Source organism: Petromyzon marinus, chromosome 51 (assembly GCF_048934315.1).
Source record: "Petromyzon marinus isolate PM22_M1 ecotype Great Lakes invasive population chromosome 51, UKy_Petmar_22M1.pri1.0, whole genome shotgun sequence".
NCBI classification, from domain to species: domain Eukaryota; kingdom Metazoa; phylum Chordata; class Hyperoartia; order Petromyzontiformes; family Petromyzontidae; genus Petromyzon; species Petromyzon marinus.
Genome location: NC_133717.1, coordinates 10,896,253 through 10,922,714, shown reverse-complemented (window position 1 = coordinate 10,922,714; position 26,462 = coordinate 10,896,253). Strand labels below are relative to the sequence as shown.

The following is a 26,462-nucleotide window of genomic DNA, read 5'->3' as shown; positions in this document are numbered from 1 at the left end:
ACATAAATTGAAGACCTCAATCATCGAATTATGCCTCGGCCATGCTCCCGTTCAAAATGAAAGACAAAGACTGACTTTAAGAATTTCGGACCCCTCGACCCTCTTAGCACGTGAGCAGAAATTGTTTACAGAGATCGCAGTAATCAAGATCATGGACAATTTAGAGGGCCAGTGCAAGCTGGTTTTAGGAAATGCACTCTGCTATAAACCGAGCCAACCTGAGATTCGATTTCCAACTGCAGCTGACACCCGTGGTGAGTGATATTTTAACGAATTAAACTAATTCCAAATACCCCCCCCCCCCGGCCTTCACGCTGACCAGTGTATTGAAGTATGGTCAATCTAGTCCCAAGACCGACACATCGTGGGGAGGCTATCATCCGGCAGTGAGTTGACAAATGGACGTGAACTTTTATAATGTTTTCCGTCTATCCCCTACGTTCTGCCTTCTTTGTTCCGTCTCGCACGGACTCGTCGCCAAAAGGGAACATTTCCATACAATTTGCACGTGATTTGCATCCATTGCGAATGATCAAATTACGCACGCAATTAGATGCGCACAAGTGCAACAATACACTTGAATCAATGGATTGATAAAGCATTACACGTCTCATGAATATCGTGCGTAATTGATCATTCATGTTGCATGTATGTTACACTTCTTTCGCACCATACATTGCCAACCGTTCTAATCGGAGGTGCGATGTTACTGTGGCCTTAATTGTTACCTGCCCTATTTGTATTTTGACTTATTCTGTCACAATGAGCTCAGATGAATGAGGATCATTGAAATCGTGGACAGTATATTTTTTTATTGTTCAATTTGTTGTCCTTCCTCAGCACCTCCGATGAGTACGGTCGGTTGCGTACAGTGTGAAAGAAGTTCAACATACATATATACATTATTGTAGAAGATCAAATATATTATTGTATTTTTTGGAATATATGTTACGTTATCATTAAATACATGGATCATTTTACGTGTGCCAATTTTTAAATTGGACAACTTGATGCGCGTAATCTGGGCAATTCTTATCGGTATGAAAATTGTATTTACACAATTCGCATAAAAAAGTACACAATCGTTTCCTACGATTCTAAGCATGCATTGTAAGTTGAGAGAGTCAAATGTAATTGTACATAAGCAAGAAATTATTGTACATTTTGAATATTTTGACTTAAAACTTTCGTGACTGCAGGAATTCATATTATTTGGTTCTTTCGGTAAAGTCACGTGGATAGAAAAAAATAAACGTCGTGGTTTTTTTAAATTTTATCATTATTTCAATCTACGTGACTTTGCTGAATGAACCAAATAATATTTTGAATATTGTTGTTACGTTGAGAAATTGCCTCTCCAGGATGGCAGCTTTGTGTGAAAAGCGTTGCATTGTTTTACGATGAAAGTCCGCCGGGGCGATGCCCACGATATTCACCCTCAGCAGGCAAAAAAGTAGCCGTGTGAAGTGCCACGTGATTCTTTTTGAAGGTGCACAGAGACAAGGAGACGTTAAGGAAACAAATGCTTGAGCTTTGACGGCAATGAGAGTGACAGCCGGAGAAACGTCAAGCAGGAGCGTGGAACATAAAATCTGTGAAACAAAAACGTTTTCGTAAAACATGAAGATGAGAAGTGGGCAGAAGGCACTCCGAGGAAAGAGCAAAGCACTCGGGGTCGAGCAAGCACGGCGCAGAGCAGGGAGCGGGGAGTCACCAGGGGTTAGAGATTAAAATCGACAATATCGCAGGTACAATTACAATGCAAATGGTAGCCAGATGCAGGAAGGAAATCTCTAAAGAAAAAGGGAACCATTTTTTTTTTTAATGGAATATCGCTTGGGCAACAACAAAATAAAAACACACGGGAAGGAACGAAGGAAGGAAGCGGGAGGGGTGGACGAGAGAGCTTTAGCGATCGCGAGCAGAAGGAATGTACAAGAGAGCGAGCACACAGAGAGGGAGCGGCTGCCATGGAAACTGAGGAGGAGGAGGGGTGCGGTGCGGTGCTCAAATGCACGGGCACGGAGGAGCTAGAACACACGCGGCATCGCGGGCGTCGCTGAGCGGTCGGCGAGAAAGGGCGGTGGTGGCGGTGGTGGTGGTGGTGGGGGGGAGCTCCGCTCGAGGCTCGACCGGAGTGCCCTACAGACGTCCTCGTGCCGGGCGATGAAGCCGAGTCGCGGGCTCACCGCGTCGAGGATGCACCACGGGTAGCGCTGGCGGGGCACGTGAGTCCGGGGCCTCTCCCTCTCTCTGTCGGTGGCCAGGCGGTTCCCCGTGGCATCGCCGCCGCTCGCCGCCGCTGCTGCCGCCGCTGCCCTTTTCGTTAATTTAAGTTGCGTTTGGTGGTGGTGGTGGTGGTGGTGTTTTCTTCTGCGTTTTTGTGACATCGTTGTAGTGGCGGTTGCGTTTTGTTTGAAGTGATTCCATGTGGCTGGGGTAAAATTGTGCGTGGAGTTTATGGGGACTTTAAAATCCATATATATATATCTCCCGCAGTAAAATTGGTGCGTGGTTATGTGACTGTTTTGTAATTGATTTTACGAATAACTCGTGGTTACCTTAGATACCAGAGCAATTAATGGTAATGCATTCCCCCATTGCACCATAAAATAGGAGTGAATGTAGCGTGAAAGATGATGTTTGTGCATCTATTCATGCAAACATTAAGCTATTATGAATAAAATGTCACAACATTGAGTCGGAAAGACGACATTGATGATTGTATTGGGGGTTTACGTTGACGAATGTAAGCTATGTGCGTGGGGTGTGTGGAGTGTGTGTGTGTGGGGGGGGGGGGGGGGGGTGTAGCAGTTAGCGCCACGCTGCGCTACGAACCCGACCACCCGAGTTCGATTCCCGTTCACGGCCAACACCTTCGGTGACGATTATCTGAACCGGTCCTGGGCCTCCCCTAGGTCGACTCAGCCTCAAATGAGTACCTGGTGCGGTGTGTAAACATCGCCACTGGGGAGACAAAGGCGGTCGGGCGTGGTGCTGGCCACCCACCCCCTCGCGTCCCATTCCGGCCTTCATAGGTGCTCGCTAACAGCACTTGCCCCTACAGTCTGTTCAGGCTATACGGGGGATCTTTGTCATTTTTTGTTTATGCCTGCTAGCGTGTTCTGCGGTTAAAGTTCCGTGTGTGAATGGGTGCTCTATGAGAATAACATTGGAAATATATCTATAATATATGTTATTAAAAATCAAAGCGCCTTAATTGCCACCGAATTAAACAAACATTGGCTTCACGTCACATTTTTAAAAGCACCCGAAAATCTCACTTCGCTTGAAGCTTCCTCTTTAAAAAAAAAAACAATAACTATTTTGAAATGAAAAATATACTAAAGGGGCGCTGCATTTATTTATGTATTTGCTAAGTGCATGGAGGGGTGGGCACTTGTAGTTGTGCTCGTGTTATTTTTGTATATAATTCAATTTGACAAAACGGCCCCGCGTGTCGTGCGCACTTCCCCGCACGGCTAGCGCCGAGATTCTACAGAGGAGGGCAAAGTCGCAACAATAAACGAACGCGCAAATAATATGACCCCCCCCTACTTTGCCGTGGAGTGAACAAATCATAGGCTTTGCGGTCCATTTCAAATCGACGGGCTGGCTCAGACTCCGTCACTTAGGGCGTCTGGAATTTGTTTTTTTTTTACCGCGGCGGTAAGGTGAGCAGCTGCAGGCATAATGGGGTTTTTACACCGGCAATAAAGGAGAAATGCCAATCAGTTCGGCGGTGACCGTCTGCTGACTCCAAATGAGTTATGCGTAGAGAGTTAATAATGAATTCCCCCAACAGGTTACCCTAACCTCGCCTCATTACTGAGCGAGATCTAAGAACGGGGGGGGGGGGGGTGGGGGGCACTGATAGGCCATACGTTCACTGTATCCCATAAATAGTGATTACATTGTGAAGAAAAACTCTACTTCGTACTAAAAAAAGTGCATGTGTATTTACAAACAGTATTACAACCCACTGTGAAGCAAGCCTATTAAAAGGTGCAATAAAGCACTGCTTGTGTCTTGCCATAGTCAGTCCTCCTACTGTGGGCTGGTCGGTTTGGGTGGTAGGCTAGTGGGACGATGGATGGATTGAGTCGGCAAGCAATTTGGTAGGTAAGTGGGTAGGTTTGTAAGCAAATGTGCAGGCGAACTTTATGAGAGTTGAATGAGGTAAAATATATTTTGATAATGGAGACGTGGGATGCCACGTGAGAAGCAGACATAGAGGGACATAGACACAGAATTAGTGCAAATCTGATCACAGCTGAGGCTTTCAGCTGAACACAATGGTATCGAGCCAGATCGCCATCTTGACACAACAGTCGAAACACAACGCCTTGCGGATTTCCTCAATTGTTGGTGTCAGACGCGTCGCCGGCTCGATTTGACTAACAACATAAAAAATCTGTCAAAAATAATGAAGGTCGAGATGAAAATCTGCCCAAAATATTTGTGTGCTGCCATCAGCCCCGATTCTCATGAGCACGCGTATTATGTTGTTGTCGGTGGACGTAATGACACCCTACCCAAGGGCAAAAAATGTGTTTGTTTTCTCCAAAGGTGCAGTCCGATTGCCGGCTCACCCCACAGCTGGCGTCAAAGCCTTTGCTCGAGCAAGCGCTAGCGAAGACTCATGGGTGTATGGCCACCTCTTTCACGTTGGCCTGACATCTTGGAAGAGGTGGGAGGAGCCATACTTTGCCACCACCACCACAAGCGACCGACCCATCGACGAAAGCGTGGCACGTCCTTTGATACTGCTGGCTGCAGTGGCGGCACGAGGCATACGCAAACTAAACGAGTCGCTTAGCAGCCTAAGCAGCCCAATTGGCCACAGGTTCATGAAAAAATAGGGGTGGGCCATATGTCAGCTAAAATTGTAGTCCTAATAAACACAACACGTTTATTAATCTCTCTCATCACTATCCTGTTAATAACTTTCCTCTCTCATCTCGCTCCTCTTTCTTTTGCATTTCTCTCACCTCACTACATGCCTACCTTTTGTGTATATATATTTATTTTGTCATCTCGCTAGGCGTTAAAAAAATACAAAGAGAAGGTGCGCTAAATTAATTTCTGCTTAAGGCCCCCCCCCCGCACCCACCCAATGAGATCTGCAAGCACCACTGTTGTGACTGGTGGAGAGAAGCGGGGGGGGGGGGGGAGGATGGAGGAGGTGGGAATTTAATAAACTTGCGAGAGGAGCGTTTGATGAAAACAACGGCTGCATCCCCCACTTGCCTGCAGCAGTCGCTTGCTAGAATCTCGGCGCGTTTCTCCTTGAGCCCAACAAAGCAGAGATTATTGCGGGAGGCTGAGTTTTCACGCGGAGGCATCGCCAGTGGCACGGAGCTCAGATCTGTCCACGGCCTATGTTGAAATATTTTTCACGTGCCAACATCCCTGATTGACACCGTGCATTTTTTCAGAAGCCGGTTATACAGACAGCTACATTCAGACAGCCACGCGAAGTACGTATTTTCCGTATTATGTGAATTGGAAAAATCCCTCGTTCATGTGTTTTTTTATTTCTTGAAAATTATGCGCGCACGCGTTCGACATTAGTGAGGTCTCGCGCTCTCTCGCTCTCTCTCTCTCTCTCCGGGCTCGAGTGGAGAAGACGCCGTCACTCTTGAGGTTTATTATTTCCGTGCGAAGATTTACGAGACATTTTGTTTTCGTGATTTGCGGCGTCTTCATTCAGGCTGACGCTTTTTTTCTCCCCTGCAAGAATGTGCGACTTGAGAAAAGAATGTCTTCACTTCGCACACCGGGAAGATGGGAGAGAGAGGCAGAGAGAAAGTGCAGCGTGGCCATTATGTGCCACTCACAAGAAGTAATTCATTGGTGCCACCGAGGACGAGATTTGAGATGCAGTCTTTGTGCCGCACGTCAGCTTTATCTGAGGCGTAGCAATTCTCGAGCCCACGTGAGCATGCATTACTGGCATGCCATTGTGATATGACAAAGGCAGCTCAAGTGGGGACTTCCAAACATAACGGTGGAGATTGTACTCAGTATGGGGCGAGATGAGAGAGAGATTTTTTTGTTGTTGCTCAAAACAAATGAAAAAAAACCCGGCGCAATCGGCACCAAAATCGGCTTCCTTTCTATTGCGCTCTTCAAGCCGGACGCGTCATGTCGGACACGGCAGCCGGACCTGGGTGAAGGGGGTCAGAGGCAGGCAAGATCTCTTTCAGTCAATCCCGTGGGGCGAATCTTTATGCGTGTGCCCTAGGCACGAATCCCGCTGCGGCGATCGCGATGACCTCGAGGTGGCCACCCAGAGAGACGCGAGCGAGCGTGGGGCGGTGCTCATCTCGCGCTGGTGCCTCCGAGCCGGTGGTGAACATTTCCGCTCATTTTATCCACCCCTGCCGGGTGGGGGGGTGATGATAGGTTTCGTCAACCCCCCCACCCCGATGATTTGAACTCGCACACCGAGCGGGATTTTTTAAAATATTTTTTTTTTCCCACCGACGCCCACCCCCACCATTTTTTCTTAATTGCTATTGGCATCAAAAATATTTTTTGCGTTAAGTGTGTTGTCCTTGCCCTACACCTCCGATGAGCGCGGTTGGCTACGTACGGTGCGCACGAAGCTTAACACACACACATACAGTCACGTCATGACCCTTCCATTTTATTGTAAGATTCATGCGTGACTGTCACACCGATATCTGAATTCTCAGAGCTAGAATTTAGCAAACGTAAGTGCAGAACCTACTGCAATGTGATAGTTTCGTATGTGCAGTCATTCGTGACTGGACTGTGGCCATCAACTCACTCCACTTGAGAACTCAATTTAATAAAAGGTGGATAAAAAATAACTCGATTCAAACCATCAACTGACCAACACTTCACTGACCAGCACTTCACCTTGGGAGTATGAGACGGGCCCTCTGCTACCGTGCCACTGGGCTACCACTGCCCACGTCCAAGATCGGATTAGCTATGGCTGGTGTGTGTTTGTCCACGCAATTGACATTTGCCCGGTGAAATGTGATCACCACCACCGTGCGTCCACCAACAGGCGTGCGCTAGCGCAGGCTGGATCGTTTTGTTGTTGTAAAACCTGGAATTGGCTCATCATCGTCAAGTGGAATGGATCGCTGTCGGTACTACTTTGATTTTACTTCCCTCAGTCGTCACGTGGTGGCTGACGATGAGGCTGGGTTGAAGTTCTCTTTCGTTTCACCGCTCGGGCAGCCTGCTTCTTGAAACGCCTGCGGTTTTTTTTCTCTGTTAAGCCGTCTCTCGTGCCATCAAATGGTCAATCTATCAAAACCCACCTCTTGCGCGCGCGGCCCATAATGCATCGACGGCATCCGACAAGATTAAGCGTAGCCGATGGGGTGGCATGTCGATGGGATTTGCGGCAAAACGCTTGCTGCAATCGTCCGCCGTAATTCAGTAACGCATTATTCCAAAGGTGATGTAGCAGCGCTAAGTACGTTGGGTAAGGTGTTTTTTTTAATCTATGCAAGGTAATTAAAAATAACAAACGGAATCCCGCCCGAGCTTTTAAGTTTGTTTGTTGTTGCATCGCACGACAATTAATTATCAAGCCACGATGCAATTATGAAAATGAGACCCAACATTAATTGTGAATTGCCTGGAGGTCTGGATCACTGGACTCGCAAGGGCTTGGCAGCGCTTGCTCATCATCAAAGCAGGGGCCCAATTCATTGCGTGCGCAGCTCCTAATCAGCGAGCTCGCGGTTCCTTGATCTCTCTCCCAAGATACACAATTGCCCTGTTTAATACCTGAGTGGCAAGCGCAATTGTGAGTCATTTATATTTATAGTCGTGTTGGTGCGCGCGCGTGTGTAATTGTGTACGTGTGAAAGCGCTCTCTGTTTTGTCTTTGGATGTATGTATGTATGCACTTATGGGGAGCGGTAGTGCCGTGGTTAGCGCGCTCCGCTACGAATCTGGAGACCCGAATTCGATTGCCGCTCACGGCCACCACCAGTGACGATTATCTGAACCGATCCTGGGCTTCCTCTAGGTTGACTCAGCCTTGATTGAGTACCTGGTGCGATAAAGGCGGCCGGGCGTGGTGCTGGCCACCCACCCCTTCGTGTACCGTGCAAGCCTTGATAGGTGCTCGCGAGCAGCACTTGCCCCAACAGTCTGTGAAGGCTATAAGGGGGGTCTTTGTCTGTGTATGCACTTATGCTTGTGGAGTGGGACTACATTGTATCGAGTGCTGCGCTACAATACTGACATCCTGAGCTTGATTCCAAGTGCATATTTACCAGTTGCAATGGCGCAATGTATCACCACATGTGCAAATGATATTTATTTATCATCATTATTGGCCATGGTTTAATCAACTCCTGACGATTAAGGCAATGTGCCATTAAGGCACAATATTAAATCAAATTAATATGACTATCCACAGGTGTGCCATGCTGGGCCTTAATTTATGTTCACGAGCAGCACTTGCTTAAACCATCTGCGAGACTTCGACATGTATATTTTGTCGTTATAAATGCAATACATTAGCGTTAACGAATAACAATATCATGATTTGATGCCACCACCCTGGTCTCATGGTCGAAGCAGAACGTATGGCGATTTGGCGCCCTCGCTTAATGATGCACCCACAATCTGTAGCAGCGCCAGGAAATTACCAGGCTTTACAATTGTTTTTTTCTATTTTACGAGGTAAGGCGCCACTGAGCTACGTAGCTCTTGTTTCAGAAGCGACCTGGCTATCACAAATGATAGCTCAACGAAGTGGCTTATCGCGTGGAAATGTATTGCAGCCAAATACTCTAGACGCGTATTTCAAAATGTGGAGAGGAAATCCGGAGGACCCAGAGAAAAATCCACGCGACCACGGGGAGAACATTGAAACTCCAAATATACAGCAGGCGTCAAGGTCGGGATCGAACCCACGACCTCCTGTATACCAAACGAGGTAGTCAACATGTCTGTGGAACGAGGGGAGATAATGAAAGCATTCCATAAACTCCTACTGCTGCTGCCGCATGGTTGTGATCAGTGCTGACGTTGGTCAGAATATGAAGACTATTGAACAACCTTCTGGGATTAACCGTCACCCAGAATTCCGTACAACGCGGTGAAGAATTAACTACTCCAAGTGTGTCTTGGAGCTGGCAATGCCCGTTTTATGTCAATTTTCCAATTGCACATCCAAGCCATACCAGTACGGGTCCCTTGCGGTACAGGTGGCTTTCCACAGGCTATTTGCCGAGCTGAGAACAGAAGCAACCCATGATACGCTGGGCTTACAAGCAAGGTCCTCGCGTGATACCTGAATCTGGTTCGAGGTTAAGCAGGGTCAGTGGCGGAGTTATTCGATTTCATAATGTCATGCGTCGACTCGTTCATTGCGTGCGAGGTAAGTGGCACCGCTCCACTTCCGCGGTGGAAAAACCTTGCACCTCCTTAGCCGCGCCAAAGTGGCTTGGTATGGTCCCGGTGTGGCTTCGGCATGTCTCAGTCGAGCAGTGGAAAAAGAGGGATACGAATCCAGAAACAGCATTGATTCGTAGCACCACAGGATCTTCCGTCTTAAAAAAAAAAAAACACCACTGCCATCATCTTCAGCGAGTGACACAACCGTGGCTACAGGTTCTCTCTACCCTCCTTCCGAGAATAATATACATTTTTTTGCCCTATCCATGTTTTGCTCCTGCTCGCCTTTGCGGTACAGTAGATTTCAGCAAATGTGCTAGAAATCTTCCGCGTCGGCGGTCGCAGCTGACGAGACGCCCGCGTTCACACCTGCCCACGCGTGCCGACGCCCTCTGCGATCGAGTCTGCCGTCATTATGTGTCGTGGGACTCGCGGGCGATTATCTTTTACCAAGTGACCCACGAAACATTAGTCACTACCCACAGCCACCGACGCTCCCGGCTTTGGATAGCTTTGACAATGAACCTGAGTTGCGTGGGGTGGGGACGGTGGTTATGCTGCCACTATGGGAATGCTCCTTTTAGCTCTATCCAACTACGCAATTAAAATAAACTTGTTTTATTTGACCAGGTAAGGCCCAATGAGCGTTATAGCTCATTTCCCAGAAGCGACCTGGCCACAAATGATAGCTCAACGAAGTGGCTCATCGTGTGGAAATGTATAGCAGTCAAATACTCTAAAGGCGTGTTTCTAAATGTCGAGGGGAAAACACCGGAGGACCTGGAGAAAAATCCACGCGACCACAGGGAGAACGCATGTTTCTAAATGTGGAGAGAAAATCCGGAGAAACACACGCAAACTCCAAATATGTCAGGGTCGGGGTCGAACCCACGGCCTTCTGCATACCAGGCGAGGTAGTTAACATCTCACCACCGTGGCCCCCTAATGTTGAAAGCATTTATGCACCAGCTCTGTTCATCCCTCCGTCCGTAATGAGGGCGGCACTTTAACTTTCTTAAAGATGTTCCAATATGCACAACACTTGAGGGTAGTGTTGTGTTGCTATTCAGGAATTATCCTATTGAGAACCAGCCAAATTGATCAAAGGGTTATTGCCCAAAAAACGTGGAGATGGAAACCAGAGCAAAAAAGCACGATTTGCAGATATACTTACGAGTTTGCCTTGACACCTGCATATTCACAAATATGCAAATGAATGTCGGCCTTGACAGCTCCCCCATCAGCGTCTGCGCTGCTGATTAAATACTTCTGAAGGTTAACGCATGTTGGAAATCGTGACCCATGTGTACGCGTGACGTTTCGTAACTTATTTGGCCAGCTGTCGGTCTCATTCTGGTGGTCCCCCCAACCTTCACAGGTTTCTTCACTGGTTATAGATGCACCACCGTTCGCTTCACATTTTGAAGATAAATAAAGAGCGTGATCTGGATTTTAAGTAAAGAGAAAAAAGAGAACATTCAAATCTACATATATATTTTAAATTAAGACCTTGATCTAATTTCAAACACCGAGTTTATTTTCATTAGCACAACTTATAACACATTGAATTGCCAAAATGTTAATCGAAAACTTTCATCACAAATATTATTTAAAGTCCACTTTGATTTTAATTCATGTATGCTCCACGCTGTTGCATTTTTTCAGGCTTTTTTTGATAATTACTTGTTTTCACTCAGAGGCACACTGAGACCGAGCACTATTTTTCATGAGGGCCCTGCTCCATTGGGTATTTATTTTAAACCTTTACCGTTCTGATATCGTACCTGTACGACATGTACGTCATCAGAATGTGTACATCATGACGTATACAGAACGTCTACGTCATCAGTTTTTATTCCGATTCCATTTTAATGACGTACATGTACATGCGAGAGGGCGTGTGGCACAGTTTGGCACCGGCTATCATAGAATGCGGTCGTGTCGCTACAGTTCTCTGCAGTGACTACAATGTGGATAAAAACAGCGGCGCTATGCCCCTCTAAATAAAATTAACGCTAACAGCTTGTGCATTCCGAGATTCGGCGGTGAATAGGACACCCAATCTGAAACTTGCAGACGCCTCAGAATGGGAAAGGGTTGATGTGTTCAGCTAAACATTTTTTTATTGTTGACACGTAGGTTTTCGAGACCAATATTATGGTAAGGTCACATGGGTATAATGTGTCGTACACCCTCCTACACCGAATAAAAGCAATTAATAAAGTTGTCACATGATGAACAAAGGCGCCAATTTTGTACCGGTTCCGCAGCACGACCAGTAGTGTTGAAGAGTAATCCACGAACGTTTAACAATTGGGTACGAAGTTTCGCTGGTAGGTCCAACCAGCATCATCAGACAGTGTGGCAATTTTGATTTAAAGCTTTCGTGACTGCAGGGATTCATATTCTTGGTTCTTTCGGTAAAGTCACGTAAAAGGGAAACAATAAAATACAAAAATAAAACATACTGCTTCATATTTTAATTTTTTTATTGCTTCCCTTCTACGCGACTTTACCGAAAGAACCAAGAATATAGTTTGCCAATTGTTAAATTCGTGTCGATCACTCTCCAACACACCGGCGGTGCTGCGGAACAGTAGTAATGCGTGCACACGTTCTTCTATGGGTAGAGGAGGGTATACAACACACATTTAACTCGCACGGCCTGACCCAAAACCCTATTATGCACGAAGAGTGTTTATACATGTTTCCATAACTTTACGTGTAATCAGCGCAACAGTGCTTTTCAACATGTGTTATTCCACTGATCAATGTTCGTCCTGTATATCTGTTAAGCTCCGAGATTATAAATCGTCTTACTGCATTGATTTTTATCTTATGAGTGCCATTAGGTGGCCTCAAATCATCCTGGGCCGTTATCTTCGGGAACTAAATTCCATTACTTTGTGTGCAGCGTCTTTAGATGCAGGGATGCTGCCATCGTTTCACAGACTGGATTGCCAATAAAACTAAAATGAAACTATTTTTTTTTATTTTACCAGGTAAGGCCCCACTGAGCTATACAGTATAGCTCTATTTCAGAAGGGACCTGGTCAAAAATAATAGCTCAACTAAGTGGCCTATCATGTGGAAATGTGTAGCAGCCACATACTCTAAACGCGTGTTTCTAAATGTGGAGAGAAAATCCGGAGAAACACACGCAAACTCCAAATATGCAGCAGGTGTCAGGGTCGGGATCGCACCCACGACTTCCTGAATACCAGGTGAAGTAGTTAACATCTGGCCACCGTGGCACCCAATCCCATGGTCGCCAGTTCGATTCAGTCTCCCAGCACGGCAGCTGTAACGATGCTATAAGCTTCTCAGATCCCTCCACCTCTGTCCACCCAGCAGTGTAAATGGGTTCACCACACAATCAGCCGGTTGCGTATTGTGGGTAAAGTGTGGATACTTTCACCTCTTTCAGGATGTCTGGGCGGCGTAGAAACGTAGGTTAAATTACCACTATAGAGGAGCTTTCTACAGCTGCCTCTAGTGGAGGCCCTTCCGTTAGCAGTGGCGTGAGCAAGGCATTTCAGGGCTGCGCCTTTAACCTTGAGATGCAGTAAAATTCAGATGCCCGATAAATCTAAATTGCAATGCTACCGCTGTGTTCTAACGTTCGTGAATAAAACTGACAAAAGAAATCTTTAAAATGGAAAAAGGACAGTCATTTAAAAGCATCCTCTGTGTAAATCAGATAAATATATGTATCACATTAACTATACATTATTTAACATGTGATAGAGTCAGTGTGAGCATTACAAATCACACCGAACACCGTGCATCGGATGTGCTGATAGCAATGAATGGATTGAATTCATACATTTTGGTCGACATAAATATTCAAAGGCGACTCAATTTACGTTTACTTTGATGCATTTTTCCATTTAAAAAAATCTATTTTTCATTTTCACTATTTTATCGAACATGAAATGAATTTTAATGAAATCGTGAAGCACAAGGTAATTTGTTTTATCATCAAAAAAGAGGCCCCGTGTTTACCATTTTAATACCTGTCCGATGTATTATGTCTTCCCAGGAGCGCTAACGTTATTCAGTGACCGAAACAAGAAAAAACCTCCCTCTCTTCCTCTGCGAAGCGATGGACCCCGGGAGTTGTCTTCATCTCAGCTCAACCTCATATCCGCCCATACTGGAAACACGTTGACATTCTCTTTAGCGGGGCAGTGGAGAATATTTACACGGCCCAGCCATGGAGCCGCTCAGGGGCAACCCCGGTCAGCCGCGAATCAACATCATCACTCGGCTGCAAACCGAGCGACCTCCAGTTGACACACCGTGGGACCCCAATTCCACCAGCGGCCTGGACGGTGCCACGACGTTGGAACCACTCGAGGAAAACTTGAACTGTAGCGGGAACTTCTTGGACATGGAGTGTTTCATGATCCTGACCAGGGACCAGCAGACGGCAATCGGCGTGCTTTCGCTCACTATGGGAATCTTTACCGTGCTCGAGAACGCCCTGGTCCTCTTCATCATCTTCCGCACGCGGAGCCTTCGCAGGAAGCCCTCGTACCTCTTCCTGGGCAGCGTGGCCTTCTCGGACCTGCTCTCCAGCATCGTGTTCGTGTACAGCTTCACGGACTTCCACGTCTTTCACCGCAAGGACACGCAGAACGTCTTCTTGTTCAAGCTGGGCGGCGTCACGGCATCGTTCACCGCCTCCGTCTGCAGCCTCTTCCTCACCGCCATCGACCGCTACATCTCCATCCACCAGCCGCTGTCCTACAGGACCATCGTGACGCGCGTCAGGGCCGTGACGGCGCTGAGCGTCATGTGGACGATAGCGCTGTTGACCGGCGCCCTGCCGCTCATGGGCTGGAATTGCCGGCAGCTGCACTCCAAGTGCTCGGACATCTTCCCGCACATCGACAAGATGTACCTGCTCTCGTTCATCAGCCTGGTGACCTTCCTGCTCGTCGTCATCATCTACGCGTACGGCTTCATCCTGTGGAAGGCGCACCGCCACACCACCAACATGATCAGGCGGGCCTCCACCAAGATGAGCCGCGTGTCCGTGACGGAGAGGCGCAAGGTGGAGCAGCACCGCATGGACATCCGCCTGGCCAAGACGCTGGTCCTCATCCTGGTCGCGCTCATCATCTGCTGGGGGCCCGTGCTCACCATGATGGTGTACGACGTTTTCGGCAGCGTGGACAACCACATGAAGCGCGTGTTCGCCTTCTGCTCCATGCTGTGCCTCATGAATGCCACCATCAACCCGGTCATCTACGCCATGCGCAGCAAGGATCTGCGCATGGCGTGCGCCATCACCTTCCGTCCGCCACGCAGCGTCACGCAGCCGCTGGAGAACAGCCAGGAGAGCGACGGGCAGGCCAAGTCCACGCTCGCCACTGGCCAGGCACCGGCAACTGGCCAGGCCCCGGTGCCGGCCGCTCCTGCTGCTGCTGCTGCCGTCACTGTGGTCGACAAAGCCAGCGAGGCGACCGAAAACGTCTGCGCCCCTTCCACGTCGGGCCTCGCCCGCCAGCCCAAGACGGCGCAGATTGTTCTGGAGACGGGCGAGCGCGTTCCTCCACAGGCCGTCTAACAAGGCGGGTGGGTGGCTCGAGGTGGAAGTCCAAGCAGGATCCAAGGGGAGCAAACAAACACACGGCGGTCATTACAACGAAGCTGCTCGCGTCAAGGAATTCGTTCGGGCGATGCAGTTGCGGAGTTTGTAAGCCCGGAGACTCGGTGAGGCTTTCCCGGGTAAATAAATGAGAACGGGAAGTTGAGGGGGTTTTTTTTCACAGCTGTGCGGCTGTATCCTGTGTTCGGGGAGCTTCTTCAGCAATTCAGTTCCTGAAAAAGCAACCCAGCACGTGGAGCAAAACGTTGGACATAATGCCGAGTAATGCGATACAATTCGAAAACACATCAGAGCGCTAAACCAGAAGGTTATATTTTTCAAAAAGGATTTTGCCTTCTTACTTGGTGGCGACAGTCAACTGGTTATAACATGTTGTGCAAAATCACGGTAAGAATTAAGAGAATGTTCTTTTTGGGGTGGCCGTTATGATAGTGTGCTCTCTTAGCCGCTCTGGCTGTGGGTTAAGCCCCCCCCCCCCCCCCCAGTGCTTTAATCTGTCTGGCTCAGTCGTGGGGGAGCCTTCAGTTCCTCGTCGAGTCAAAAGGCCCCATTTGGAGTCGCGCGGTAGATTAACTGCTTTGCGCAATTGTGTTGCGTGACGTGTGGTCGTGTGCGCATGTGCTGCGAGTAATACTTTACTTACACTATATGAGATACGTTATTATAAGTGCGTATAAAAGAGGACAAAAAGTTCCTTTAAAAAAAATCCATTCAAAAAATACTATGTATATATGTAAACATTTAATGTGCGACATTAATCTGCGAATAAGCTGAACAACTCATCTGCCACCGGACTCATACAATTTTGCACCATGAATGTCACCACAATTTTTATTTTTATTTCGAGCGTTTCGCTTCGCCATATAGAACTGCCCTTTTTTAAATGACGCTATTGACACTCCATTTTGACGTTTCAAAGTCTAATCCGCTTTACCTCCCCATCATGGGGGGTAGGGGGGAAGAGTGGAAATTGCCAGCTTAGAGCAGCGGAGGTGAAAGCATTGGCAGCGAGAGGAATCATTGCGTCTGACTTTTGCTCCTCTCTTCCATTGCATAACTCATCAGGTTTAGCAACTGATTTTAATAAAATTGCCATGATAATAGAATAAGTGATGTTTTTGCACGATTAATATCTTTAACTTTTAGGTTTAAAAAAATTACGGTTTAATTTTTTTCCTTCTAAAATTGGTCAAACATCCCAAGTATTCCCTACGTAAACAGTCTTAGGGTCTCTCAGTGAGGCTTTTCTGGGTAATATAAAAGACACCGTTATTAAATCAAGAAGAAAATAAACATGCCGGTTGACACCGGTTGTTACAGCACGCAGCTCGCAATCACATAATTGTGATTTCATATCCTCCGTCCAAGGATCACTTTTGCACTTTATCCCTCGGAAACTTTATATATTGAGTACCAATTTATGGAAAGTCAACGGTGGGTTTTTCCAAGATCAGGCCATAGAAATGTGGAATTTCCCCTTGTACAAACAACACATACACGCTGGATCATGCTTGCTTGAGCAGGAACCTATTCTCACACCACTTACGATATGTAAATATTTTTGTTATCCATATAATCAATAAGAATTTATCATGCTCAAATTATAACACGTCTCAATGTGCAGTCTCCATTTGCTTATGTGTATGTTGTGATTCGGTGATGCACAAGATGAAACATTTACCGAATATGTAACGGTTGCGGGTGAATCGATGGTGCAGTAGTTGGCGCACTACACAGGCATCCAGCAAGCAAATGACCTGAATTCGAGTTCCATCCATTGTAGACATCAGTGGTGAGTGATATCTGGACCAGTTTTGGGTGCCTTCCCACATCGAAACGTACTTACCAGTGTAGTGAAGTATGGTAGGTTTAAAAAAAATAACCCCCATGACTGACAAGACATGAGGATACCTTCATGCATATTGACAAAGGGCTAAAAAAATTATTAATATTATCATTATTCTTAAGGTTAATTTTTTTAATTTTTAAATCGATCCAAGTGGCTTCTGGTACACGGTGTTCTGTTTAGTTTGAGTTGCCTGCTGTGCCGGCTGCCCAGTAACGCGTTGTGATTCATAGCCTGGTTTATCAGCATGTGGCTTTGCGAGGGCTCATCCTGCACATGGCTTATCTATGCTTAACAGGGGTGCGGGAGTTACATTGAATGAAATCAATATAATTACTGCGAGTCGCTGTAACTCTCTTCTTTTTTAATTTCTTTTCTACCTCGCCATAATGAATAGTCATTAAAAGTGTAATGGCGTCTGCTTAAATTCACGGTGCTCTTTTAGGCACGTTCTGATTTTGTTTCTGATAGCGTGGCCTTTATCTGCTGTGCTCTTCGCAATTCTCGTCGCAAGCTACAAACGTCCTAACCCTCCGAGCGCCAAGTTCAAGGCGTCCCAAACAAAGAAGGCAAAATCCTTTTTGCGCAGGACATTACGTCTGATGTGCGCCACCCTGTCGGCGAATTGTGATAACTTTGCCAATGATAAAATACCACGTGGATAGCCTGAGCCAGAGCCATGCCTTTGGGCTCCCATCCCACGCCTGGGGATTCTCTTGTTTCCCAGCCGTTTCCCGAACACCGTGCGGGCCTCACAAACCAAAGCAGCCCCGTCCCCATCGACCTGGCTGGGTCAGGTTTGTCGAACATCGCAAAAGTGAGCGGCGTTTCTTTCTGTGCCACGGCGCGCCCGAGAATCAGGTGTGGAGGATCTTTCACCACCACCCAGTGCTGGACTAAGCTAGTGCGGAGCCTGTAGCATCATATGTTATAAAGGGGGCCATAAATAAAGAAAGAAAGAACACGCTTTAATATTAAAATACTAATTTTTAACTTGCATAGTAAAGTAATTGTATTTTTTTTCAGTTGCTATACAGCGAGATCATTCGACAAATCGCTAACCTCAAACACCCAGTCGTTCATAAAAGTTTAAGGTGGTATAGTACTATAGTAATAGAGCAAGTGCAGAATCACTGAACCGGAATTGATAGCTTGAAAGCATTTAGCGCGGGGCCCTTGAAAGTGCGGGGCCCGTAGAATCTACATGTGTAGCTACTTTTGCTACTACGGTAATCCGGCACTGCACCACCACCACCACCACGAATGGCAACCGTGAATTGTCGCACAGCCGCCGGCATCTCCCGCACAGGCCCTCAAAACACATTCCTCACCGGCATCGTTTGCTTTGGAGAGGTTAGGCACAGCCATTACTATTAACTGAATGATTAATTGTTTTGCATGCGGCTTGCGCTAATTGCGATGGCCACCGGCGACCTCGGAAATTTCACACGAAAAAAATGTTTCCCCACTGGATGGAAACGCGGAGAGAATATATATATAAAAAATTCAAACGCTGCCACCGTTCCCACGAAAGCATTCAAAGCTGCAACAGTATAATCAGTTATAAATGGTTGGTGTCGGTTTTAGCGCTTTGTTATTCAAAAGTCAACGTTGAACTGCAGTGTGTTTGTAGAAAGAAAAAAAAACTGGCTTTAATTTATACACGGTTGTAGCGAAGTAAAGCCAATTTTATTAACGAGAGTCGTCTAAGATAGTGGGTCTATTCAAGGTGCCTAATTCAAAGCACCGTGTGAAACGCTAAATAACTTAACAACTTATAGTGCGTTGCAAATCTATATCTTATACATACGGTATACAATCTATATGCGGAGTGATATTTTGAATGTGCGTACTGTGACCTGCGTACGTGAGCCTCGTGCGACTCCCACTGTGGTGCTGTCTAATGTGATGTGCGGGTGTCCACCTCTCGGTTTTTTTTATGGCTGATGATGCCTATCGGGGAACTCGCTCACATAACGTCTAATCTGGCTGTCCGCCTGGGTGGATGGATCAGGTGTTTGACCGCCTGTGCATTAAGATAGCACCTGTGGCAAAAAAAACACACACTACAGTAGACAATGTTTTATGCATGTAAGCAGTTGTAATGGAAGATTAGGCCAAATACCATTTGGAGGGCTTCTCTAGCGGAAGCCCTTTCACGAGCAGTGGCATGAGCGTGTAATTGCAGGGATGCACCTTGAGCTATATGACCAGTGCCTCTGACCAAATCACCTAGGATGCATCAAATCTCAGAAGCCGAGCAGGCGTGAGCCTGGGTATTGATTGGATGGGTGACCGTCATGGATCGCAGGTGTTTTAGGCTGCAGGGATAACGTGGGGGCAATAGAGGGCAGACCGGCATAATACATCAATGTACTATACTATGCTCCCAAGCCTATGGTCTGCACCTTCACCAACCTGTATTGACCAGCCATGGTGACGTATGGTCAAACAACCACCGCGACTCGCACGGAGCGGGAAGGCCCTCATCCAGCAATGGGTTGGCAAAAAGGGCTGTACTGTGTACATGTATATAAATATTAATATATATAGATTAACCCAGTAAATAGAATCAGCATATGTGAAGGGGAGTAGTGGTGGTGGCTTGGCTGACCGAGTGAGATCCAGTTTCTACGGGGTCAGGTTACACGATCTTGATTTTTTTAAGTTTTCGTGACTGCAGGAATCCACGCTCTTTGGTTATTTCGGTATACCTACGTACGTGACTTTTACCGAAAGAACCAAAGAGTACAGGTTACACAAGTTGAAGGTTTGATTCACAGCACTACTCGGTGGCATTGCTGCCAAAGTTCACCGTCTATTGTAAAAATAAAACGGCGATCAGGACCACGCAAGGTCGCTTCAAATGCGTAGGCAGCAGCTGTTGCGATATCAGTGCCATGCACGAACTGGCGCATTTATAAACAAATTTATGATTGTAAGGAGCGGGGGGGGGGTGAAGCAGACCAAACAAAAACTGAAAAGCGGACACCCCATACATTATTTGACCAAATGAAATGCACAGGAAATGTATAACTTGTGAACTTTTAGTTGTGAAAGGTTTCTGTCACCGCACTGAACTCTGTATGATTCCGACCCCTGGGCTCTGTTCTGGACATGTGCAGTGTAGGCTCCTGCAATGCCATGCAGTCAGTGTTTGCCTGGATGGGTTAAAATATCAGACTTGAGGTCGGGATTGGAAGACACGAGGGAAGTGTCGGGTCAGAATATGAATTCCCTTCACACAAATGGAATGTTTCCGACCTCACTGCTGACATCTGTGCCTGCACTTTAAGAGATGGTTCCAACATACACAAGTGCCAACAGTGAAAAGGGATCAGTCTGTTCTGTTTCGAAGGTTCGGTGTTATTCGGAAGACTTTAGATATCTCACGCTGAGTTGTAGAGGATTTGTGGTTCCTTTTTTTAGTGTTGTTTTCTTCTACAAGTTGATATCCTCTGGAACAGCGTGCGTGTAGAGGGGTGAATATGTGTAAAGGTGGCTTTAAAAAAAATCTAACGAAATATATGTCATAACTTTGATAATCAGACTGTTGGAAATTATTTCAGAGGTTCCTTCTTTTCTCAGAAGGCTTCCTACTGTGTCGTAGGTTTATGTTTGAAAGCGTTTTTATCTCTCTCTCTTTGAGCACTTGGCCCCATAGAGGGTTCTGTAGAGGGTACTCTGCGCTATTTCTCACGACTTACATTTCGTCGTTGCTTCTACTCGGGGCACTCGGGGCAAAGGGATTGACTGTGCATCCCGACTTTGTGTTTTTCTGCTGTGGTGCCGTGTGGCAATACTAATGGCAATGATAATTCAGTACTTCGTATTGTGCAATATGTGTTTTGTGTGCTTCAGTAAAACTGTGATTGCTTCTTTTAAAGTCACGCAGACAATTACATTCGCGGTGGTGGGTGAGGAACGACCCACAATTCTTCGAGACCACGACGTACACCTGCAGTCCTTTCCCAACAAAGCGTCTTGACCGAGCGTAGATTATTCCCGTGGAAGCCACATCGATGTGAGGAACGGCCTGTCACTTGTTTTTTTCCGGACGGTACTCACTCGGGCGACTGTCATCAGAACAGCCCCTTCTCAGCCGCTGCCGCGATGTTCATCAGTCTCGTCGAACGTCCAAAACTTGGCTGACCTCAAAAAAACAAAAACCCTCGTGGCTTTGCCGCCTGCGGAACGGTTGCCGGCAGCTTTCACAGTTCCAGCAACGCCAATGTTTGTTCGTTGAAAGAAAAAAAAGAAATCATGGTTCGTGAAAATATCCGGCAAGCGTCGCGAAAAGAGACACCCGAAAAATGCGGCGGCCCGTGTTAAGACGCCGGAAACCTCCGGAAGTACGATAAACACTTCCAAACGCGTTGTTGAACAATTGCGTCGGAAAATGGATCAGACACCCCGCCCCCCCTCCCCCCCCAAGTGGCGCACGAGGTGGGATGCGACGGTGTTCAGTGGTCACTCGCGTCTCTCGCGAGTAACGAGACGCTCGTCATCGATGCTTACAACCCGTGTGGGCCGTGGCAGACTCCAGTGAGCACAAATTACCGGCGGATTGCTCGATTTGTTGGCGTTGTGTAATCTGTAAAAAAAAACGAAGGCCACCCAAAGGGGCATCTCGAAGTGCGGTTACGGAAAAGTTTTCCCAAAGAGATGTGGGGGGGATCGTGCGTTCAATCGGCCTTGTGCTGCTGGACTTACAGTGCAGAGGCAGGCATGGTTAACCAATGCCCTGTTACGCCGTGTAACCCGGATACACTGCATAACCTGGAGAGTCCCAATTTCACTCCCTGTATTGAGGCGAGTGCAGTTTTACTCAGAGTCGCTGACTCTGAATTAAACTAGTGTGTGGCAATCTAATATCTCATTTTCATGGACTCGAGTGCACTCAAGTTGGCCTGATTCATCCTAATTTGGCCTGATCTCTCCCAGAACCCTGAGTTGATGGACGAAATCGAGCTGGTGCAAATCAAATAAGTGGTGTTTCCACGATGTTTCGAGTTAGTCGCTTTATTACATTAGTTAGGCAAAAATATTTCCCGGAAATGTATATGTCCACTCAGACTGAAATTTGATGTAAAATTTAAAACAGTGCAGCATATGATGTGAAATCAGCCCATAGAGTCCAGGCACCTGCCCGAATTGGCAGCCAACACAAAGTTGCCTACAAACATGGAAGTGGAGTTTTGGACGGGGAAACTCGAGTTGTGTGGTTCATTGAAAAGTGGGGGTATCAAAGTGCTGGAGTCGAGGCTTATTTAAGAAAGTCGCTCATTACCGCATCCGCCTTCCCAGGCATCTCGCTGCCGTATTTTGTGTTTAGCTTTCTCTCTTCCTCCGCCCTCCTCTACACATGCGGCCTCCCCACCAATACCATCCGCTCCCAGGAGACCCTCTGCCCCAGACTGGTATTGCCTTCTGCTGACACACGTTGATAAATGAGCATTCGCTGGAGAAATCAAAGTGGAATCGCATGAAATTGACAGGAGCTGGGGAATAAGGAATCTGATGCAATTGACTGTAATTTCTCAGGCGCAGAGGCGTGTGCTTATTGCTAAATCCCTCCACACAGCGACACTGCCAAGGTAAAGAGAAAAATAACTATTGAAAAGAGTCAGACATGTTTAAAGAAACGTCGTTTTATCATCAATATTATCACAAAATGTGAATGTTTCAACAGTGGAATGTGCATTTATGGGTTTCCTTTTAGCAGAAGCATGTCCAATAATATAATAATGGCCACAGATTGGCACTGAAGACAAACGGCCAAGTTGCAAGATAAACCAATACATTTATTTTTAACACGTGGAATTTGCACATCACCGGCAAGCGGGAATTCCCTTTCCCAAACATCCAAACGCAGCCTTCGAGAGTTGCGAAAGCAGCGGGAAGCAAGCGAGCGGTGCCGCTGATTGGCTCGTTTAGACTGCTTGAGCATTATTGAGTTTCTGGCGACACTGCGGTCAGCAGGGAGCTCGGGCTCAATAGGGGAGGAGGAGCAGTCCCTTCTCAAGCAGGGCCCCACGCCTGTCCTCCGAGACGAACGCCACGTGATGTTGTCATACAAATACGATGTCTGACGTCGGCTTGGCTTCGCGCCTCCGCTCGTGTTCGCCGTTCTGTGGCAGGCAAAACTGCCTGGGTTCTTGCATTGCTCCTGATGATCTGGAACGACGTTTCAGAGTAGCGGCTGTAGCTTGAGTGGGTTTCATTTGGCCAAGCTTGAGCGCCTGAGAAACAAGTCGGCAGTGATATACATTTCCCTACCGCTGTGACGGTTGAAACAGTGGTGCAAGTTTATTAAATCCCCCTGCGTCTATCAATTTGTGCATGGTGGGGTAAAGTGTGGGTACTTTATACATTAGCCCACAACATGCCAACGTGAAAGAGTAGACCAAAATACCCTATAGAGGGGCTCTCTAGAGCTTTGTCTAGTGGAAGCCCTTCCACCAACAGTTGTGTAAGCAAGAACTACTTTCAGGGCTGCACCTTTACCATTTATAAATTATCTTAGCCACACCCAGTGTGGTCAATCTACTAAATCCAGATTAATGTGTTATTTTTTATCAAATGACTCCGTCTAATCGCCCAATCTCTGTATCCTAAAAATGCAGCTGTGTCACGAGGCAGATACTCCGAACACCAAGCTCGGATTATTGTCTCTTCGTGCCACCACTGACAGATGGCAAACGTGGTCCACAGCTGAATTCGGTCGTTTTCACCATCGAGGGCTGCTGTCTCAATCTGAACTGCTTTCTCATTCCAGAGGAAATTAACTTTACCTGGCCCCCTGCGATTGGAAGCGGCATTGGGACGGGAAGGGGTGGGGGGGTGTCGTCAGACTTAAGTAAAATAATTGACTCGGCATCATATTTGAAATGAGGATTTTCTTTATTTGTTTTACGATAGGTCTCATTCGGAGAGACTTTACCAAGCACTGAGAGCAAAGACCACTCTGGAGAAACCCTGCCCGCAATTGATCTTTTTAAAAACGTAGGCACGGTGGCCCCGCTTCACCGCTCACATTTATACTCGCCTAATTAGGCGCTCGTTAGTTACTCGGCACAGCTGGATTAATTGCGACTGGAGAGTCGCAAGAGCAGCTCGTGACCTGTCGTGAGCGAAACCCATTAAGCGCCACTCCCCCAAAGTCGCATTGATCTGTTTCAACACCTCTCGCTTCCCGTGTCTAAATTTAACGTCTGTTTCCATTTGGATTATTCCCTCTCTGAGGTCAACCTTCAACCTGAAATCGGCGTCCTCCTCCATCGGTTCTTGCAGGGAGGGCTCCGCATCCTGCGGTTGGCCTAGCCAACAGAGGTGTTCTTCGGCACCAAACATCATCTCCGCACAGAACAGCGGTGCGGACACTGCTGGTGTAGTGGGTGTCCAGACACCTCCAATGTATTTTTTTCTAGACGTACGATATGAGACCGGCCGGGTGGCTCAGCGGTAGAATGAGTCGGCGGCTAGTAGTGAGGTAGGTTTAAATATGCTGCATCTTACTTTCCGAAGGATCTTATAATCCGCAGAATATGGTGTGCTGAACTTCTTTCGCACCGTACGTAGCCAACCGTGCTAATCGTAGGTGCGGAGTAAGGACAACAAACTAAACACAAAAAGAAGTTCTGAGAAAATTACTTTTCAATCTAGAGTTAAAAGTGTGTCGCTCCAGTGGCTTCCTAATATCGTAAGGAAGAGCGTTCCAGACGTCCGCAGAAGCGCATCTGAATACGCCGCACGACGTGGCGACCGTCCTTGTTCGCCGGTCATCCCAAAGCCGCTGCTGCAAGGATGACCGGAATTTGCGTGGTGATGGTCTATGCTCCTTGACGAGATCAGCGCGGCAGTGTGGTTCATTTGTGGCGAACACTCTGTGCGTAATAGTGCAGCAGAACTCCCTAACCACCCGGGAACCATTCATTCATAGGGCCCCACTACACCTAAATGCCATCCCAAGCGTAGCTGTGTACCTCCCGAGGTAGCGCTCTTCATCGGAGTAAAAACCACAACGTGCCAATCCGTGCCGAGGCAGCTCAACTCCCCTTCGTTTTTTTTGTGCGCGAATACCCTTTTTTCTCAATTTCGGAACATATCGATGAGGGGTGGCCTCATAGAACACTCCTGTGTCACCAAATGTGATAAATCATCTCCCCCTGATCGATGATCAGTTCAATTGTTCAACTCATCGGATAACACAAAAATAGTTGGGTAGAGGGTGGAAGTCTATCTCTCCTCTGTTCTTTGCTTGTGCTGCTGGATGGGAGGTGATGGGCTGGAGCTTGGTGGCAATCATCGATATGATCAGTCCACTGCCACGCTGGGCATGGATTGTAGGGGGGTTTTGACCTTTCGGTTGGGGCGGCAGAAATGTTTAAAGGGGGTACTCGATTAATGGGACCACAACGACAAAACGACTGTGAGTCGATTACAAAATATGCCGTAGATTAATCGACTAATTAATGATCCCAGAACCAAATGAGAGTAGCTTCGTGTTCTCACGTCTACCCTGGGACGACACTCCCCCAGGGGCCAAACTCCACCACTGCGCGCATCTTGGTCTGCCTAAGCATGGAATACGGCGAGGTGCCTCGAGTGGACTCGTGCCGATCACGCGTCCTAATGAAGCTGGCACCACGCCAGATTAATGAATCACCTCCCTGAACAACAACAACAACAAACCCCACTCAAGAGCTCACCCCATTGCGGGCACCGCCCGTGCGTTCTGCCCCCATTCCGCTTTTAACTGCCAGCGGGAACATTTACGGGGCCGTAATTTTCTTCCAATTGACACGGCGGTCAGCTGCGGAGGCAGCCGCGCGGCCCAGCGATGCTTTAGAAGTGGCTGTTCCGGAGCACGCGCTCTGGAAATGGTGGCGGATGGTGGTGGTGGCGGCAATTAGGGCTGCAGAATTTGTAGGTGTTGTCTTTAAAACAAAGTGCCGTGCTTTCTTCACCCTGTACAATGATTGAAGCGAAGGTGTTCGCGATAACGGTAGCAATGATTAAAAAAACAAACGGATGACTGAAGTGAGAAAAAAAATGTGTCTTTTTATCTGAATGTAGATAGCGTTTATCTTTCTGATGATGGTTGATTGAGGTGAAGGATTTAGACTGGTGATGGTGATGACATCATATTTTAAAAATCGAGAGCAAAATGGTTTGATCTTTCAATGTGTACAGCCAGTATTAATTATCGTGTTCATGATGTTGTATTGCTGCACTGTATGCTGTTTACATTTCCAATTGTACTGAGTCTGTGCAATATGTAGACTCGCGGTGTCCTGTGATCATATTAGTGAAGTAGAACGTCTGTGATGACAGCAGTGACAAATAAAAAATAAAAAAAACAATTACGAGGCGCTATTGTGGTCTATTCAAGGCAATATTGAATGGAGTCAATGTATGTACGTGTACTGCACTTTTGTCAGTCCACTGCTGGATGAGGGTCTCCCCTCACCACGTGTGTCATCGTGGTGGGTCATGGGAGTGGTGGCGCAGTGGTTAGCACGCTGCGCTAGGAACCCGGCGACCCGGCTTCGTTTCCCGCTCACGGTCGACACCAGTGACGATTATCTGAAGCAGTCA

General features: G+C 47.2%; 1 protein-coding gene across 2 annotated transcripts; it reads left to right on the top strand.

Annotated features, from left to right (window-relative positions):
• The first annotated feature begins 1,484 nt into the window (after positions 1-1,484).
• Positions 1,485-26,006, top strand: CNR1 (cannabinoid receptor 1). 2 transcript variants are annotated; one of them, XM_032973616.2, is made up of 3 exons: positions 1,485-2,228; positions 4,570-4,690; positions 13,442-26,006. In XM_032973616.2, exon 3 carries the CDS (start codon positions 13,616-13,618, stop codon positions 14,972-14,974), a length of 1,359 nt encoding a protein of 452 aa, XP_032829507.1. In that variant the 5' UTR covers positions 1,485-2,228; positions 4,570-4,690; positions 13,442-13,615; the 3' UTR covers positions 14,975-26,006. The 2 variants fall into 2 exon arrangements, with proteins under 2 accessions (XP_032829507.1, XP_032829509.1); XM_032973618.2 differs by lacking the exon at positions 4,570-4,690.
• Positions 26,007-26,462: the final 456 nt, after the last annotated feature.

Bases quoted from the DNA above. Each gene is read 5' to 3' on its own strand.
- CNR1 (XM_032973618.2), top strand. From the start codon at position 13,616: ATGGAGCCGCTCAGGGGCAACCCCGGTCAGCCGCGAATCAACATCATC.